The sequence below is a fragment of the Pleurodeles waltl genome, chromosome 9 (genome assembly GCF_031143425.1).
Source record: "Pleurodeles waltl isolate 20211129_DDA chromosome 9, aPleWal1.hap1.20221129, whole genome shotgun sequence".
NCBI lineage: Eukaryota > Metazoa > Chordata > Amphibia > Caudata > Salamandridae > Pleurodeles > Pleurodeles waltl.
Genome location: NC_090448.1, coordinates 958,344,601 through 958,364,775, shown reverse-complemented (window position 1 = coordinate 958,364,775; position 20,175 = coordinate 958,344,601). Strand labels below are relative to the sequence as shown.

The 20,175-nt window shown below is 45.1% G+C and overlaps 1 protein-coding gene across 2 annotated transcripts in view; it reads right to left on the bottom strand.

Annotated features, from left to right (window-relative positions):
* The window catches only part of DYNC1H1 (dynein cytoplasmic 1 heavy chain 1), a 916,572-nt gene that overhangs the window by 781,004 nt on the left and 115,393 nt on the right, over positions 1-20,175 (bottom strand). For both annotated transcript variants that reach the window (XM_069208347.1, XM_069208346.1), the window contains exons 12-15: positions 19,113-19,253; positions 17,480-17,656; positions 16,353-16,463; positions 16,152-16,271 (exon numbers count right to left, since the gene is read on the bottom strand). In XM_069208347.1, the coding sequence (XP_069064448.1) occupies positions 16,152-16,271; positions 16,353-16,463; positions 17,480-17,656; positions 19,113-19,253 (549 nt within the window). The remainder of the gene's footprint in view (positions 1-16,151; positions 16,272-16,352; positions 16,464-17,479; positions 17,657-19,112; positions 19,254-20,175) is intronic.

Sequence of the window (20,175 nt, the reverse complement as noted above, 5' to 3'; positions counted from 1 at the left end):
GAATCTCAGCGACTGATGCCACGAACAGATCTACACTGGGTAAGTGACATTTTCAGTTCGATGGCATCTGTCGCTGTAGATACACATGGTCTGCATAGACTAGTAAGCAGTTATTTCCCCATAAGCGGTGGTTTAGCCTGTAGGAGTAGAAGTTGTCTGAAATAGAGTTCTTAATACAGCTTGACCTACTGCAGCTTGTTGTGCGGATAGCACATCTATACAGTAGTGTTTGGTGAATGTGTGAGGCGTAGACCATGTGGCTGCCTTACATATTTCATGCATTGGGATGTTTCCTAAAAAGGCCATTGAAGCACCTTTTTTCCTTGTTGAATGTGCCCTGGGAGTAATGGGCAGTTGTCTTTTTGCTTTAAGGTAGCAGATTTGGATGCATTTAACAATCCATCTGGCTATACCTTGTTTTGATATTGGGTTACCTGCATGAGGTTTTTGGAATGCAATAAATAGCTGTTTAGTTTTTCTGATGTTCTTTGTTCTGTCAATGTAGTACATTAATGCTCTTTTGACATCTAATGTATGTAGTGCTCTTTCAGCCACAGAATCTGGCTGTGGGAAAAAAACTGGTAGTTCTACCGTTTGATTTAGATGGAACGGTGAAATAACTTTTGGTAAACATTTTGGATTAGGTCGTAGGACGACCTTATTTTTATGTATTTGTATAAAAGGTTCCTGTGTTGTGAACGCTTGAATTTCACTTACTCTTCTCAGAGACGTAATGGCGATGAGAAAGGCAACTTTCCAGGTTAGGAATTGTATTCCGCAAGAGTGCATGGGTTCGAAAGGTGGGCCCATGAGTCTTGTTAGGACCACGTTTAGGTTCCATGAAGGAACAGGTGGTGTTCTTGGTGGTATAATTCTTTTAAGACCTTCTATGAATGCTTTGATGACTGGTATCCTATACAAGGAAGTTGAATAGGTAGTCTGCAGGTATGCAGATATTGCTGCAAGGTGTATTTTAATAGAAGAAAAGGCTAGCTTTGCTTTTTGTAAATGGAGCAAGTAATTTACTATATGTTTTGGAGTTGCGTCTAGTGGTTGTATCTGATTATGATGGCAGTAACAAACAAATCTTTTCCACTTACTTGCGTAGCAGTGTCTAGTGGATGGCCTTCTGGCCTGCTTTATGACCTCCATACACTCTTGGCTAAGTTGTAAGTGTCAGAATTCTAGGATTTCAGGAGCCAGATTGCTAGATTCAGCGATGCTGGATCTGGGTGTCTGATCTGTTGGTTGTGTTGCGTTAACAGATCTGGTTTGTTCGGCAGTTTGATGTGGGGTACTACAGAAAGATCTAGCAGTGTTGTGTACCAGGGTTGTCTTGCCCACGTTGGTGCTATTAAAATGAGTTTGAGTTTGTTTTGACTCAATTTGTTTACTAGATAAGGGAGGAGAGGGAGAGGAGGAAAAGCGTAAGCAAATATTCCTGACCAGTTCATCCATAGGGCATTGCCTTGGGATTGCTTGTGTGGGTATCTGGACGCGAAGTTTTGGCATTTTGCGTTTTCTTTTGTTGCAAATAAGTCTATTTGAGGTGATCCCCAGAGTGTGAAGTAGGTGTTCAGAACTTGTGGGTGGATTTCCCATTCGTGGACTTGCTGGTGATCTCGAGAGAGATTGTCTGCCAGTTGATTCTGGATCCCTGGAATAAACTGTGCTATGAGGCGAATTTGATGGTGGATTGCCCACTTCCATATGTTTTGAGCTAATAAGCTTAACTGCGTTGAATGTGTTCCTCCTGGTTTGTTTAAATAATACATCGTTGTCATGTTGTCTGTTTTGACAAGGATGTATTGGTGGGTTATGATTGGTTGGAAAGCTTTTAGTGCTTGAAAAACTGCTAATAATTCTAGATGATTTATATGCAGTTTTGTTTGATGTGTGTTCCATTGTCCTCTTATGTTGTGTTGATTGAGATGTGCTCCCCACCCTGTCATGGAAGCATCTGTTGTTATTACGTACTGTGGCACTGGGTCTTGGAAAGGCCGCCCTTTGTTTAAATTTATACTGTTCCACCATAGAAGCGAGAGGTAAGTTTGGCGGTCTATTAACACCAGATCTAGAAGGTGACCCTGTGCTTGAGACCACTGTGAGGCTAGGCACTGTTGTAAGGGCCTCATGTGCAGTCTTGCGTTTGGGACAATGGCTATGCATGAGGACATCATGCCTAGGAGCTGTAGTATTGTTCTTGCTTGTATTGTTTGATTTGGAGACATGTGTTGAATGACTCCGTTGAAATTGTGAATTCTTTGTGGAGTTGGCGTTGCTACTCCTTTTGTCGTGTCTATTATGGCTCCTAGATATTGCTGTACTTTGCTTGGCTGAATGTTGGATTTTGCAAAGTTGACGGTGAACCCTAGATTGTAGAGGGTTTGTATGACTTGATTTGTGTGGTTTGAGCATTGTGTGAGCGAACTGGTTTTGATTAGCCAGTCGTCTAGATACGGGAATACATGTATTTGCTGCCTTCTGATGTGTGCAGCGACTACTGCTAGGCATTTTGTGAATACCCTTGGAGCGGTTGTTAAACCGAAAGGCAATACTTTGAATTGGTAATGTATTCCTTTGAATACAAACCTTAGATATTTTCTGTGTGATTGATGTATTGGTATATGGAAATATGCGTCCTTGAGGTCTAGGGTTGTCATGTAGTTGTGTTTTTTGAGCAATGGTAACACTTCTTGTAGTGTGACCATGTGAAAGTGGTCTGATTTGATGAATGTGTTTACTACTCTGAGGTCTAGAATTGGTCTCAGTGTTTTGTCCTTTTTTGGTATCAAGAAGTACAGTGAATAAACTCCTGTGTTTATTTGTGTGCTTGGTACTAATTCTATTGCATTTTTTTGCAGTAGTGCTTGAACTTCTATCTCTAGAAGCTGTGAATGGTGTTTTGATAAATTTTGTGATTTTGGTGGTATGTCTGGAGGGAATTGCAGGAATTCTATGCAATAACCATGTTGGATAATTGCTAGGACCCATGTGTCTGTAGTTATTTCCTCCCATGCTTTGTAATATTGACCTATCCTTCCCCCCCACTGGTGTTGTGTGTGGGGGGGGGTGAGTGACGTGTGAGTCACTGCTTGTTGGTAGTGGTTTTGGGGCTTTGAAATCTTCCTCTATTCCTAGGGAATTGCCCTCCTCTATACTGGCCCCGAAAGCCTCCCCTGTACTGTCCCTGGTAGGTGGACGGTGCGGACTGTGAGGTACTGGCTTGTGTGGCCTGACCCCGAAACCCTCCTCTAAAAGGTGTTTTGCGGAAGGTGGTATAAGATCCTCTGCTCTGCGGGGAGTAGAGTGCGCCCATGGCTTTGGCAGTGTCAGTGTCCTTTTTGAGCTTTTCTATGGCTGTGTCGACCTCCGGACCGAACAGAAGTTTTTCGTTTACTGGCATGTTAAGTACTGCCTGCTGAATTTCTGGCTTGAATCCAGACGTTCTGAGCCATGCGTGCCTACGGATGGTAACCAACGTATTAATGGTCCTTGCGGCTGTGTCTGCTGCATCCATAGAGGAGCGTATTTGATTGTTGGAAATGTTTTGACCCTCTTCAACAACCTGTTTTGCTCTTTTTTGTAGATCTTTTGGGAGATGTTCAATGAGATGCTGCATCTCATCCCAGTGGGCTCTGTCGTATCGCGCTAGCAGCGCTTGTGAGTTTGCGATGCGCCACTGGTTTGCTGCCTGGACAGCGACCCTCTTCCCGGCTGCATCAAACTTTCTGCTTTCTTTATCTGGGGGAGGTGCATCCCCAGAAGTGTGTGAATTTGCCCGTTTTCTGGCAGCCCCTACCACCACAGAATCTGGTGGCAGCTGAGAGGTGATGAATACAGGGTCCGTAGGAGGCGCCTTATACTTTTTGTCCACTCTAGGCGTTACTGCCCTACTTTTAACTGGCTCCTTGAAGATCTCCTTTGCATGGCGTAGCATGCCTGGGAGCATAGGCAGGCTTTGGTAGGAGCTGTGGGTGGAGGAGAGGGTGTTAAATAAAAAGTCATCCTCTACTTGTTCAGAGTGTAGTTCCACATTATGGAACTGAGCTGCTCTAGCCACCACTTGTGAATAGGCTGTGCTGTCCTCAGGTGGTGATGGCCTAGTTGGGTATGTGTCTGGACTGTTATCAGACACTGGTGCATCGTACAAGTCCCACGCGTCTTGATCTTGGTCGTCGTGGCTCATGGCGGTTTGAGCTGGCGAATGTGACGGGGTGTAAGTTGGCGAAGCCGGAGTTACAGGTGTAGGCGAGGGAGGAGGTGTTACCGTCTTTGCTGTTTGTTGCTGAGGAGCCTCTCGTGCTACAAACTGAAGTGTTCTCTTTCTTTTGACAGGTGGAAGGGTACTGATCTTCCCTGTCCCCTGCTGAATAAAGATACGCTTTTGCGTGTGATCCACTTCAGTGGATTGCAGTTCCTGTTCGAATCTGTGTCTTTTCATTTGTGAAGACATAGAAAGTTCTTCAGTATAGGAGCCTGAAACTGGGTCTGTTGGTGCTTTTTTCGGCTCCGAAAACCCTGTTGTTTGTTTTTTCGGCTCCGAGGTAACCTTCCTCTTCTTTTATGCCGAAAAATCTTGGCCTCTATGGTCTTCGGCGCCACTGTCTCGGCGTCGATCCGTGTCGACACCGAACTCTCGGTGTCGATGCTTCTCTTTAGCACTCTCTCGGTCCCGAGGAGGCTGCGTGCCGGTGTCTCGACCGGAGTCGGACGATCTCGACACTGAATGGGCCTTTTTCAGTGCCGATTGTTGGTCACCGTGAATTTGGGTTGAGCCATGGCCGGTTGGCAGTGGCGTCCCCTGGGCCTTTTTGCCTTTTTTAATTTCTGATCTCGACGTCTTACTCACAGTTTTTGTATTGTCGAGTTCGTCGGAGTCTGAATCCTGGATGGAAAAGGATTCCTCCTGTTCCTCTTCTGTCTCGAACTGTCGATGCTCCTTTGGCGTGGACGCCATCTGCAGTCTTCTCGCTCGACGGTCGCGCAGAGTTTTTCGGGACCGGAACGCCCGACAGGCCTCACAGGATTCTTCGCTGTGCTCGGGTGACAGGCATAGGTTACAGACCGAGTGTTGGTCCGTATAGGGATATTTGTTGTGGCATTCAGGGCAGAATCGAAACGGGGTCCGTTCCATCGGCGTTGTTCTCCACGCGGTCAGGCCGACTAGGCCCCGACGGTGTGCCGAAATCTACCCCGAAGGGCACCGAAGCGCTTCGATGTTCAATGCGTTGTCGTATGTGTTTATCTCGAACCGGATCGCAACGATACCGTCGAAAATCTTCCGTTTTCAGCTATCTTTCCGTTCCGAAACTCGGAGCGACAGGAACACGTCCGAACCCGATGGCGGAAAGAAAACGCCCATGCGCAATGAGCACAGAAGGAGGAGTCACTCGGTCCAGTGACTCGAAAACACTTCTTCGAAGAAAAACAACTTGTAACACTCCGACCCAACACCAGATGGCGAGCTATGCAGACCATGTGTATCTACAGCGACAGATGCCATCGAACATATATTTTTCTATAACAAAACCTATTGGCTGGATTTGTCTCTGAGTGTGTGTTCCTCATTTATTGCATGTGTGTATGTACAACAAATGCTTAACACTACTCCTTTGATAAGCCTACTGCTCGACCACACTACCACAAAATAGAGCATTAGTATTATCTCTTTTTGCCACTAGCTTACCTCTAAGGGGAACCCTTGGACTCTGTGCATACTATTCCTTACTTTGAAATAGTGCATACAGAGCCAACTTCCTACACCCAGGGAATCAGCGATAGCCTACCGACCACTGTCAATGCAAAATATAGATTAGAAACTCCAGAGCAAAATACTAGCTAATAGATCACTTGCACTTATGACTAAGCTAATTCACCCAGATCAGGCGGGCCTTTTCCCGGGGCATAACACTGCGGTTAACGTGAGGAGATTGCTGATGCTCCTTGAAGCCACCTCATATGATAAGGAAACTGCTACTATCTTGGCCGTAGACAGTAAAAAGGCCTTTGACAGTTTGGATTGGGATTATCTATATGCTGTATTGCTTCATATGGGGCTGGGACGATCCTTAGTAGACTGGATGGGTTTCCTATACACGGACCCTGTCGCTCGGGTCCACAGAGGACCAACTATCAGAACACTACACAGTTGAAAGGGGCACATGCCTGGGGTTGTCCACAGTCACCCCATCTATTTGCGATAGCAACGGAACCCCCTGCACACTTAGAGCACTAGGGTAGCACTTACAGAGGTCTTCAGGTGGGCCCCACTACCCAGAGACTAGCACTCTATGCTTATAATCTCCTACTTTTTCTTAAAAAGACACTGGGAATTATCTTGCGGGGCCAGAACACTGCTGGAGACTTTTGGTACATATTAGGGGCTAAAAGCGAACTGGCAGAAAACCCGTCTTTTCCTACTGTGGTAGATGCCTAACCCTCTGAACCTCTAGGCCACCTCACACCTGGGAGCCACAATGCCTTTCCTAATTGGGAGTCGATGTCTATCATAACGAAACTAACTTACATGTTTGAGGGGAACTTGGGGCTCGCAACCAGAAAACTGAAGAGACAGACTTTTGGAGGATGGTCCCACTACCAGTAGCTGGACAGATAGCCTTCCTAAAAATGATCGTCCTACCTAGATTTTTATAATTTTTTATGACACTTCCCCTCTGGATATCTTGACCTCAACTCCATTATAACGTCTTTCATATGGGGAACTGGGTGCCGACAGGTAGCTCTAGCTACACTACAGCACCCCACATCCCGTGGGGAATGTAGCCCAGGCGTCGAATCCTATTACTTGGCAGCCCAACTACAGTGGTTCACCCAGTGGATTCCTGGCAGACAGACCCCTGGCAAGTTCATGGCCCCTACAGTACCACCCCTTGGAGGACCTGGTAAAAACCCAAGTAATTGAATAGGGAGTTCACGGTTATTCGAAAATGCTGTGCCCGCAGTTTGTGGAAAACATCCACTAAGGTTCCATATTCTCCAGAATTCCCCCTTAAAATGCTGTACTCTCTACTGCATGGCGGGAACTGGGAGAGGCTACAGGAATGGGCAACTGCAGGTTTAAGCAAGATCGGAAATCTATTCAGATAATCATTTTTGCTTCCTTTCAACGACTTCTGAGCAGACTTCGATCTACCCCAAGGCCATTTTTATTACATGGGTTGGTCATAGCAGCTATATGCCGACACTGGAAAACAGGAGAGACTAAACTTAAACCACACCGATGCTGTTGGTATTATAGCGCTATCAGCCGGTACATTTGAAGTCATCACGTTTACACCGCTCCTTACAATCAGATATCATGCACTCAACAGAAGCGCTACGGACCCATTGGGAAAACGACCTGGGAACCCCTTTTACCGAAAAAAGCTTGGGAGACTGAAATAGCACATACAGAGCCAACTTCCTACAAAGTAAGGAATAGCATGCACAGAGTCCAAGGGTTCCCCTTAGAGGTAAAATAGTGGTAAAAAGAGATAATACTAATGCTCTATTTTGTGGTAGTGTGGTCGAGCAGTAGGCTTATCCAAGGAGTAGTGTTAAGCATTTGTTGTACATACACACAGGCAATAAATGAGGAACACACACTCCGAGACAACTCCAGCCAATAGGTTTTGTTATAGAAAAATATCTTTTCTTAGTTTATTTTAAGAACCACAAGTTCAAATTTTACATGTAATATCTCATTTGAAAGGTATTGCAGGTAAGTACTCTAGGAACTTTGAATCATTACTTTAGCATGTATACTTTTCACATAAAACACAATAAGCTGTTTTAAAAGTGGACACTTAGTGCAATTTTCACAGTTCCTGGGGGAGGTAAAGTAATGTTAGTTTTCACAGGTAAGTAAGTCACTTACAGGTTTCAGTTTTTGGTCCAAGGTAGCCCACCGTTGGGGGTTCAGAGCAACCCCAAAGTTATCACACCAGCAGCTCAGGGCCGGTCAGGTGCAAAGGTCAAAGAGGTGCCCAAAACACATAGGCTTCAATGGAGAGAAGGGGGTGCCCCGGTTCCAGTCTGCCAGCAGGTAAGTACCCGCGTCTTCGGAGGGCAGCCCAGGGGGGTTTTGTAGGGCACCGGGGGGGGACACAAGTCCACACAGAAAGTACACCCTCAGCAGCGCGGGGGCGGCCGGGTGCAGTGTGCAAACAAGCGTCGGGTTTCCTTTAGTTTTCAATGGGAGACCAAGGGGTCTCTTCAGCGATGCAGGCAGGCAAGGGGGGGGGGCTCCTCTGGGTAGCCACCACCTGGGCAAGGGAGAGAGGGCCTCCTGGGGGTCACTCCTGCACAGAAGTTCAGTTTCTTTAAGGGCTGCGGGTGCAGGGTCTTTTCCAGCCGTCGGGAAATGGAGTTCAGACAGTCGCGGTCAGGGGGAGCCTGGGGATTCCCTCTGCAGGCGTCGCTGTGGGGGCTCAGGGGGGACAACTTTGGTTACTCACAGTCGTAGAGTCGCCGGAGGGTCCTCCCTGAGTTGGTTGTTCTCCACCAGTCGAGTCGGGGTCGCCGGGTGCAGTGTTGCAAGTCTCACGCTTCTTGCGGGGAGTTGCAGGGGTCTTTAAATCTGCTCCTTGTAACAAAGTTGCAGTTCTTTTGGAGCAGTGCCGCTGTCCTCTGGAGTTTCTTGTCTTTTTCGAAGCAGGGCAGTCCTCAGAGGACTCCGAGGTCGCTGGTCCCTTGGAAAGCGTCGCTGGAGCAGGTTTCTTTGGAAGGCAGGAGACAGGCCGGTAAGTCTGGGGCCAAGGCAGTTGGTGTCTTCTGTTCTTCCTCTGCAGGGGTTTGTCAGCTCAGCAGTCCTTCTTCTTGTAGTTCCAGGAATCTAATTTCTAGGTTCAGGGAGAGCCCTTAAATACTAAATTTAAGAGCGTGTTTAGGTCTGGGGGGTTAGTAGCCAATGGCTACTAGCCCTGAGGGTGGGTACACCCTCTTTGTGCCTCCTCCCAAGGGGAGGGGGGCACATCCCTAATCCTATTGGGGGAATCCTCCATCTGCAAGATGGAGGATTTCTAAAAGTCAGTCACCTCAGCTCAGGACACCTTAGGGGCTGTCCTGACTGGTCAGTGACTCCTCCTTGTTGCTTTCTTTGTTTCCTCCAGCCTTGCCGCCAAAAGTGGGGGCCGTGGCCGGAGGGGGCGGGCAACTCCACTAAGCTGGAGTGTCCTGCGGTGCTGTGACAAAGGGGTGAGCCTTTGAGGCTCTCCGCCAGGTGATACAGCTCCTGCCTGGGGGAGGTGTTAGCATCTCCACCCAGTGCAGGCTTTGTTACTGGCCTCAGAGTGACAAAGGCACTCTCCCCATGGGGCCAGCAACATGTCTCTAGTGTGGCAGGCTGCTGGAACCAGTCAGCCTACACAGATAGTCGGTTAAGTTTCAGGGGGCACCTCTAAGGTGCCCTCTGTGGTGTATTTTACAATAAAATGTACACTGGCATCAGTGTGCATTTATTGTGCTGAGAAGTTTGATACCAAACTTCCCAGTTTTCATTGTAGCCATTATGGTGCTGTGGAGTTCGTGTAAACAGACTCCCAGACCATATACTCTTATGGCTACCCTGCACTTACAATGTCTAAGGTTTTGCTTAGACACTGTAGGGGCACAGTGCTCATGCACTGGTACCCTCACCTATGGTATAGTGCACCCTGCCTTAGGGCTGTAAGGCCTGCTAGAGGGGTGTCTTACCTATACTGCATAGGCAGTGAGAGGCTGGCATGGCACCCTGAGGGGAGTGCCATGTCGACTTACTCATTTTGTTCTCACTAGCCCACACAAGCTGGTAAGCAGTGTGTCTGTGCTGAGTGAGGGGTCTCTAGGGTGGCATAATACATGCTGCAGCCCTTAGAGACCTTCCCTGGCATCAGGGCCCTTGGTACCAGAGGTACCAGTTACAAGGGACTTATCTGGATGCCAGGGTGTGCCAATTGTGGAATCAAAAGTACAGGTTAGGGAAAGAACACTGGTGCTGGGGCCTGGTTAGCAGGCCTCAGCACACTTTCAATTCAAAACATAGCATCAGCAAAGGCAAAAAGTCAGGGGGTAACCATGCCAAGGAGGCATTTCCTTACAGAGACCATATTGGAACGCATCCCTAAAGTATCCAGGTATGCATGTTTTAAATGGATTAGCTTTTACCTCTTACATAGGGCCTACCTTACCCCAGACAGAATCAAGAGACATTCTGGAGTAATCGATGCCTCATGCACCAGATGTAGGAGTTAGGTGCAAACTTTTTCAAAACTGTATGGGCGTGTCCCTACCTGACTGCTTATTGGGAGCAGATTACCACTACACTTGCAGAAATAACAGACAAAGATCTCCCGTCCCATTGCCTACTACACTAGTTCCCCCCCCACACCTCCAAAACAAACTTCTAAATTTCAGGTTTTGGGACTGATATTAGCTAGACGAGATCTCACCCGCCACTGGCAGAACAGGACGGGCCCCCAAATAACTTGTTGAAGCATGGGACTGGAAAACTGGGCAGTTTGCAAGGGAGCACTCCTACTAAGTGAAGTCGGCACAGCATTGGCAATTTAGACACTGCTCACGCTTGGGGGCTCTAGTAGATAATCTGAAAAACCCTGCTCTCTCCAAACAGAAGGCCTCCCCAATATCCTCCTCCTCCAGGGAACTATCACGCAGCCCCTCAACTCTTAACTGCCACCAAGCATATATCTCCCCTATTTAGTGTGCAATGTCTACCCGTACTTATAGCCATCTGAAGCGACTATGAGGAATCACTTCACCCACTATGAAATGTAGGAGCATCCATGACTTAAGACCCTAAAACTTTTAAACTTCTGACTCATGGATAGGGGAAGGGGAGTTATTGACTGCAAGACCCTGAATTATCACAACACTTTAAGATGTGAAAACATTTTATTGCATGTTATATTCCGGTCTCTTTGCTCTGACTAATTGACCTGTTTTAGACAAAAAAAAAAAATACTGTACCTCTCTTATAATTCCCTAGTATATGTTACCTAGGTACCCAGGGCATTGGTGTTCCAGGAGATCCATATGGGCTGCAGCATTTCTTTTGCCACCCATAAGGAGCTCAGACAAACCCTTACACAGGACTGCCATTGCATCCTGCGTAAAATAGTGCGCACAGTAAGTAACTTATAAGTCACCTATATGTCTAACCTTCACTTGCTGAAGGTTAGGTGCAAAGTTAATAAGTGTGAGGGCACCCTTGCACTAGCAAAGGTGCCCTCACATAGTTCAGGGCCATTTCCCCGGACTTTGTGAGTGTGTGTGGACGCCATTACACGCATGCACTACATAAAGGTCAATAACTATATGTAGCTTCACAATGGTAACTCGGAATATGGCCTTGTAACATGTCTAAGATCATGGAATTGCCCCCCCCATTCCAAATCTGGTATTGGGGAGCCAATTCCATGCATCCTGTGAGCTCCACCATGGACCCCCAGTACTGCCAAACCAGCTCTCTGAGGCTTGCACTGCAGCTACAGCTGCTGCCACCTCACAGACAGGGTTCTGCCCTCCTGGAGTCTGAGCAGCCCAGTCCCAGGAAGGCAGAACAAAGCATTTCCTCTTAGAGCAGGGTGTTACACCCTCTCCCTTTGGAAAAAGGTGTTACAGGCTGGGGAGGGTTAGCCTTCCCCGGCCTCTGGAAATGCTTTGAAGGGCACAGATGGGGCCCTCCTTGCATAAACCAGTCTACACCCGTTCAGGGACCCCTTCTCCCCTGCTCTGGCAGTAAACTGGACAAAGGAAAGAGGAGTGACCACTCCCCTGTCCATCACCACCCCAGGGGTGGTGCATAGAGGTCCTCCAATGTGTCCGAGACTGCAGCCATCTTCCTTTGCAAGGTGTGGGAGCACTATGGAGGGCCCGGAGCGGCCAGTGCCAGCAGGTGACATCAGAGACCCCTCCTGATTCGTCCATACCTGATAAGGTAGCCAATCTCCCTCTCAGGGCTATTTAGGGTCTCTCCTGTGGGTTCTCTTCAGATTCTGCTTGGAAGTTTCCTTCAGGAATCCTCTGCAACAACTTCAGACTCTTCTGACATCGGATCAACCGCAGCCTGCTCCAAGAAACGCTGTAACTGCAACAAAGTGCCTACAAGAGACACTTTTCTTCAGCAACCTCAGCTCCAAGTCAGCAACTGCAACAGTTTCCACGGTGTGCATGCTCTGGGGACTCCCGGTCTTCATCCTGCACCAGAAGGACAGAAGAAATCTCCCGTGGAGTGACAAAGTCACTCCCCTGTTCCAAGCAGGCACCTTCCAAGGCGATGACCGGTACCCTAGGACTCCTCTCACAGCGATGTGCTCCAAAGGACACAGAGTGGACATCATTGACTGTCTTGAGGTCTAGCTGACGCTATTCGGAGGAGGTAAGACTTTACTTTCCCAGAGAACGACGCTACCCCTGTGTACTGTGTCTTCTTTGCCTCCAGAGGCCTCTGTGCATTCTTTGCAAAACTCATTCGTGAACAGCCTGGCCCAGGTCCCTATAGCACTCCATCCTGTGACACTCAACTCGCCGAGTTGTTCTCCCGCGGCGTGGGACCTTCTTGTGTTGTGCTGCATCAATGCATTTTGCACCTCCTTGGAACCCGGGTCCTGCAGTTTCTAGGGTGCTGGCTGGCATCCTAAGGGCTTTCGAAAGTGAGGAGAGCTCTTCCTCCCCACACAGAGTTGAGGCCCCCAGGTCCTGGGTCCATCCAGCACCATTTTGACAAAAAAAACGCACTTTTGTTGTAGCCAAGGCCTGTTGGCGCCTCCTAACACGAAATCGCCTCTGCAACGATCTTCACGCCGTAGGACATCTTTTGCATCATGCAGGAATCCACTGGCATCTTCCTAGGGTGCATTCCTGCAGTCTTCGTCCAACCGGGGACTCTTCTTTTGCACCCTCTTCTGGGTTGGCAGGGGCTTCTGTCCTTCCTGGAACTTCTTTCGACTTCTGAACTTGGTCCCCTTCCTTTGCAGGTCTTCAGGTACAATAATCCAGCAGTTTTTATTTGCAGACTTGGTTGGCTGCTGCAAAATCCCAAAAACGAGGTGTAGTTTAAGGAAACTTGCAGTACTTTACTCCTGCTTTTCTGGGCTCTGGGGTGGGGTAATTTACTTACCTTTACTGTATTCTTACTCTCTCAGCGATTCTTCACACACTACACTAGTCTAGGGGGGAATTTCTGATTCACATTCCACTTTCTTAGTATATGGTTTGTGTTGCCCCTAGACCCCACTTTCTCCAATTGCATTCTATAGCATTTCCTATTGTTTGCATGGTTCTATGACTATTTACTTGTCTAATTGTGGTGTCTAGTGTATATATTGTGTATAATACTCCCCTCCAGAAGGAGTATTGTCTCGAAGATATTTTTGGTACTGTGGCACCCTAATAAATACCTTTATTTTTGGTAATACTGAGTATTGTCTTTACTTGTGCATAAGTACTGTGTAACTATAAGTGGTATTGCATAAGCTTTGCATGTCTCCTAGTTCAGCTTAAGCTGCTCCGCTATAGCTACCTCTATCAGCCTAAGCTGCTAGAACACTACTACTTCACTAATAAGGGATAACTGGACCTGGTATAAGGTGTAAGTACCCAAGGTACGCACTAAAAACCAGGCCAGCCTCCTACAGATTCCCTGCCAACCATGGAGGTAAAACCTTATCTGCCACCAACTTGATGGCCAAGTGGTGCTGCTGGTAAGCTAAAAGGGTTTTTAAGCACCACCAGGGAGTGGCAGGGGACTAGTTAGTACGCTGTCCCAGATGGACTGGAGACTGTTAGCCGGATCCTAGACCTCGAAAGAAAACTATAGGGATTCTACTTCTGCGGAGGTGGGTATGGGTGCCTCTGTTGGGAGCCCCAAAAAGCTTGAAACTGCTGGGAATACTGCCACGTAGGTGCTGAGAGACAGAAAATGGACTGTAGCTCTGCTCTCTTTCAAGTACTCTAGGGTTGAGTCTGCTTTGTGCCGTCAAATAGCATGTCCTTAAATTGACACCCATACATCATTGAAAAAGTCTGTGGATCTTACAAATAAGTGGCACTGTAGCACAACGCTGGAACCAACTGCCCTACCTAAACATTCTGCTGTGTCCAGCCCAGAATGGATCACTTATTTTTCAACAAGTTGTCCGTCCCCAGATTAGCACGAAATTCTTCAGGGACTGTGGGCAAGATCTCACTCATCATGTTCCATAACACATGTGAATAACGCCCCAGAAGGAAACTTTACATTTATGGATCAGAGGGCTTCCCAAATGCTTCCATGTGCTTGGATTTCTGATCATGGAATTAATTTGGATTTAAGCTGCTTGTGGAGGCTTGAACTTCAAGGCTCTGGGGCATAGGACAAAGTTGGTGGAAAGACATAACCCAAAAGAGCAGGTCTATATTACCACACGGCCTGTCTACTGACAATCAGGCAAAATCCAGTTTTGCCCCACGGATCCATTATGATATCTGAAAAGGCCTAATTGAAGAGGAAGAGCGGTTCTGAAAAAGTCTGTCCATGTTTTAGAATCTGTTAGGACATTTGTTTTTACCGCAACCAACGGGGGCTGGAGGTCCAGAAATCCCATCATCATCATCATCATCTACATGCCCTTCATCATGCTGTTCTGATTCATGTATGGAAAGGAAGCATGGCATCTGATCTTAAATGTGGTTGAATCACTTATGACGGAGGTCGAGTTAGACATGACTTTGGCAGAGGTTGTGGCAGATTCACTTCAGAGCTCCATAGGACAGTGCTTCCTCTGAAATCTGAAGTCCGTACCGGCGTCAGCACACTGCGAACTGGTGAGGATCTACGCACCAGGTTTAAAGCCGGGGTCAGTCGGGACCCCGTTGTCGGGTCAATAGTCACAGACAGACAGGGACGAACCCGGCCACAGTAATCCTCAGATTCTTGGGGCCCATGGCATGCCAGAAGTAACAAAAGCGTGCAATTATAAGTAACATGGCCTGGATTAGGCAGAGCTGAGGTAATCTTTTCCATGTCAAGGGAGGCACCTTGAAACCCACGCATCTTTTCTCTGATGAGCACCAGGATGAAGTGGAATCACGTTCTGACTTGTGTTTTTTCTTGGATTATGACTTAACTGAAGGCTTGCAATGGGAAGAGGACCTCTCTCGAGAACAGCCTTGAGAGCGATAACAAATCCTAAACTTCGAGTGAGACTAGCTCTTGCGGCACCTTCAAACAAAGTTCTATATAGGGGGGGGGGGGGGGGGGGGGGGTGGGGGTCTGCGCATTATTAAAAAAAATCCGAAATGTTCATGTCACTAACAGAAAAACTGAGTGAGTTAGCTCCAAATCTGATGAATGTGCAGAAGAAAGCAACAGTCATCAGCAAGCAGGTGTGGAGGTTATATATGGCTTCACTGTTCTTTCCAGAGGGTGACAGAGTAGACACAGAGCCACACAAGTCCACCTACCACTGCAAGAGTTGCTGAGAAAATTCTCTGGATCCAGTCTGGCACCTTGGGGGTATTTACAACCTAAAAAATCTTCAATTAGAAGTATCCATCTGAAATTCAAGGTACTAAATTTTTCATGAAAACTAGTTGTAAGGAGAACACCAAAGCACAAATTATGAAATGCATGTCACATATCAAAAATTGCAGCAACCAATTTTTTGGATCAAAAATAAATGCTTAGCTGTCAATGTTCTATGTGTAGGATTTCACTTTTTGGAAGTGTACTCAGTGATCCAAGGGCCTTTGAGATGCCAAGCACATTACTGGCCATGTGAACTAGAAATGGCTCAAATACAACTTTACCTCAATTAGAAAGTGAGAAGATGCTTTATCTTGAATCCCAATAAGCATTATATACTTATTTTATCAGTCAAAGAAAAGGTATTACTCAACTTTCTTAAAGAATTATACACATTTCAAGTAAAAATCTGCAGAAAATGTATAAGTATTTAGAAACTCTGCCGCCGTAAATAGATTTTTCTAGTGTGAACCAAACATTGTGCCCACCTGTTGCATTATAAGTTCCAAATCTCATTCGAGCCTATTGAATTCTACACTTTGTAATGATAGCAAAAATTGTGCAAAACATGTTCTTAACAGCTGAAGATGGATGCTGCATGTTAAATTTCTAACTTCATTAATTGTCAACATTTGTTTAGACATACCTCAACTTGTTTCTCAAACTGCTTGATTTTTCGCTTCAGAGACTGTACATACGTAATAAACGTCACCGCGTCGGAAGTACTTGCAGTATCCACAGAGTGTTGCTCCAGTTCTTGTCGTGACTATCAAAGAAGACATATATCAAAATCCACATGTATAAATAAGAAAAATCAAGATGCTAAAAGCAGCAAGCTTGTACTTACCTTGGAGATTTGTGAATGGAACTCAGTCATGTTTTGCCCAAGCATCTGTCCAAATTTGCTTAGAACTTCTTTATGCCAAGAATCGTATTTCAAATTCACTTTCGACTGCACCTAAATGGAAATAAACAAAAAAGAAGGTAGTTGTTTTGGGTGTTTAATCACATGGCATTGACTAAAATAAACCTGACAGCTATATTAATTCTACACTATTTTTCTATCAATTATTCTGCTCCGATGTGCCCAGTATCTGCACTAGATGCTTTCGTTCATAAAGACAGACATCAATCAAAACTAGTGGGAGTGTAGGCATCAAGACTGGTACACACCCTATTCTGGAGGACAGGCTCACTATTTTCAGTGGTTTTCAGCACACCAACACCCAGAATTCCATCATAAAGGAGACAAGGAAAACCAGAGAAGAAAGAAAAGAACTATGCACTAGGTATTCATTGCCTATGCACAGAGAAGCCAGGACATCACTCTATCCACCAGGACTGACCCTACCCTTCTTCAGCTTAGGAAAGAGCTAAAAAAAAACCTAATTTTTTTAGAGAACATTACATTGTAACACACCAAACAATCCACATCTGCTCTCAGTACCCAGTCCTTGAACCTATGTTTAAATCAGATTGTATCTTTGGCTTCAACAGTGCTTTTGTGCCTTTCTGCTGAACTCACACTATAAAAACAGAACATATCTTCAATGAAGGGACAGAAAGCTAGTGTTTCCTAGTCACATTTTCAGCATTTTGGGCCCCAATAAAAAAGTCTTGGAGAGAGTTCCCTGGGAAGCTGAAGCAAACAGGTCAGCAGATAGTTTTAATCAATTTATATAGAATTTCTCCATTCTTGTACATTGGCATGGTGTAACATATGACTGTCGTATCCATCCATGGTATGCAATCTCAGCGACATAGTATTTTGTGATCGTATTTCCTAAAATAATAGGGGAATATGAACACTGGAGAGAATAACATTTACATCTTAAGTTAAAGTTTTGGTTCCTGCACTATTTATTTTTTTAATTAACAGTTGTACGCATACATTTTCTCTTACGTCTGACCAAACTTATTAATTCTGCAAAGTTGATGACAAACAAAAAATCATGTATATAAAACTGATTCTACCTTTCCATAATCGATGATAACCGGACCAAACTCTTTTCTGGTTTCTGCGTTATCAAATGTTGCTCTGGCCTTCCTGATCTGAACGAGCAGGGCCTGCCATTTGTTCAAATCTTCACCAAGTCGATTGTAGATGTTTTCAGCTTGCATATCCCATAAGCACTGGTATTGAAGCCAAACCTGTACATAGAGAAAAGAAACATTTAGCAAGTGCAAAATTATACATAACCCATTAAAAAGCCAAGGTTTTGTCACAGTCAAGCAATGATTTCTCTTGCTTGTCAAAATATGTGGAACCATTTCAGCCAAAGGAGCAGAACATTTGGATGAAAATAGCAGCAGCCATTTCTATGAAGCTGCTTTCTATTTTTAACTCCTAAAATTTTCAAGTTGAAGGGCAACTAAGTGATGAAACCCCCCCCCCCCCCCCCCCCCAAAAAAGCCAAAGGCACCAAATCCCATTGATTTTTCAAATTATAAAGAAAGATGATAAGCAGAATAAAAATAAGAGGCTCAAAATATCAAATGTGAGAGTAAAAACAGATCCAATCAAGCGCTCAATCACGTTTCCAATCACAAGGTGCATGGTCTCAGATTACGAGTTGCAAAATTCCTCAAAAGAAACTGCAAATTTAAAAACAATTTGCAGTTTTAGAAGATCATGTGGAAGACTCCAGGTCACTAGGATTACAATTTGAAAAACAGCTCACAGACAAGAGACACACTACTTAAAAGGATAACTAGAGGTGCTCAACCTAGAAAAGGACTAAAAAAAAAAAAACAGCCAGGAAAATAACACCACAGAAGTCCATAAGCAACACTGAGTTAAAATAAATGGGACATTTAGCCCGACAGTTCACAAGATATTTAGACAAGTAAGACAAAAATAAATTAAGTAGTCAGACTATTGGGGAAAGGGCATATTGAAAATAATGGGTAATCACAGTCAACAGTAGATGAAGTAAAGGTCAAAACAGTACAATATTGACTGAACCCAACCCCTTTAGGTTAATATTGTATTAATCCCCTTTGATCTCTACAAGAATTTAGTAGCATACCTGAATAGGCAGCTGGGAAATAGATGCCAGTGATGGTTCTAAGGGGGTCTTGCTATAAGAGAATTTTTAGCTCACAGTGGGGTCACCATTTTAGGCTTCTTCTTTTACATATGGGATGTTTAGAATTAGGGAAGCTGTATATGACATACAATTTAGATAGCTATCTCAGGGCATAAACGATAAGTGGTTCGTGCCACCAACTGCTTCCTGGTATAACAATAAAGAATGTAGAACAGATGTTGAGACTTTTAGATGAGAAATGGCTTTATAGCTGAACAACTATTTACAAAGAGTTCACTTAATTATGATCTGCAGTGCCTTTTGAAGATTAAAGGCACCCCAAACATGAGGGGTGTCATCTTGTATGTCCTAATTTTAGGAGATATCTAGTGTGTCCCAAATTACAGTAACAGAAGTTCACAGGAATACAAACATTTATAAAGAACGTTAGTCATCTAATGTATTGGAACCCTGGAGCTACATCTATAATCTGCCATCAAAGGACCTAATCAGAAATGTAATTAACTGATGTACAGAACCAAAATCTAATCATCATTTGCAGTAAAAATTGTATTTACCTTCACATACTGTTCCACTTCTGTGACAATGCCCATGACGGCAGCATAGGCTTCCTCCAGACCTGCAGGTCCATCTGGCATTCTAGTGAGAGCATTCCGGTAATACTTCTCTTCTTCAGAGAGTTCATAATGAACGCCAACCTGTTTAAGAGACGACATACAGGTATTTATTCAATTTCCAACAGAACAATTAGAAACCCCGATTCCTCCAAACTGTCATCCACTAATAACTCTTCAAATGAACCAAAAACAAGCGATAAGCTCACTAACCACTCCAACACAAAAAGGAAATACCAAAGTGCTTATGCAACCTGAAAAGAAACACTGTTAGAATTGCACTCAAACCATCAGAGAAATAAACACTGCCAAATTCATATTCTGCAGCTCATAACAGGGTAGTGACTTCTTGCTACACAGCAACGCTAACACCACTGGTCCCACGGAGTTCTCTTGTTGTATAAAGGTCTGAGTTCTATTTCTATTTCTATTTCATTTTTTTTCACCTAATTGAAACAATGTCAGTTTTATATATCTGAATGTAGATCTTTAAGTAGCAGAACGCAAAAGGATACGAGTCAATAAATTGTAAATGACTGAACAGATTATACTTGACACCAGATAACTAAAAACCTCACTTGGCGAGAACAGTGAAGTAACTGACCTGTGCAAACGAATTAAGCCACAAACCTGCGCATGGCACACTTCATATCCGACAGCAAATCATAAAGCAAGCTACTGAGGGGCCACCAAGGTGGAAAATATCGGCAACAAAGAAATTATAAAACAGGCCAGATACTCTGAATATTTAGTCAAGTCGTCCTACTCTCACATTTTGAGCAAAATTCTGTTTTGGAAATAAGAGAATTCCAAAGGTATTCATCAATAGCTGCAACATTTCTGGAATTACATTTTTGAGTTTAACGCAGAACAAGCCTTGTCCATGTGTAAACGGAAAGATGCATTTGCAATTTGAAACCTTTTTTGTCGGATATGTCGTTTTCTCATGGAATAATATCCCTTCCCCTACACTACATCACTCTATAAATTATAGGGGGAGCTGCCT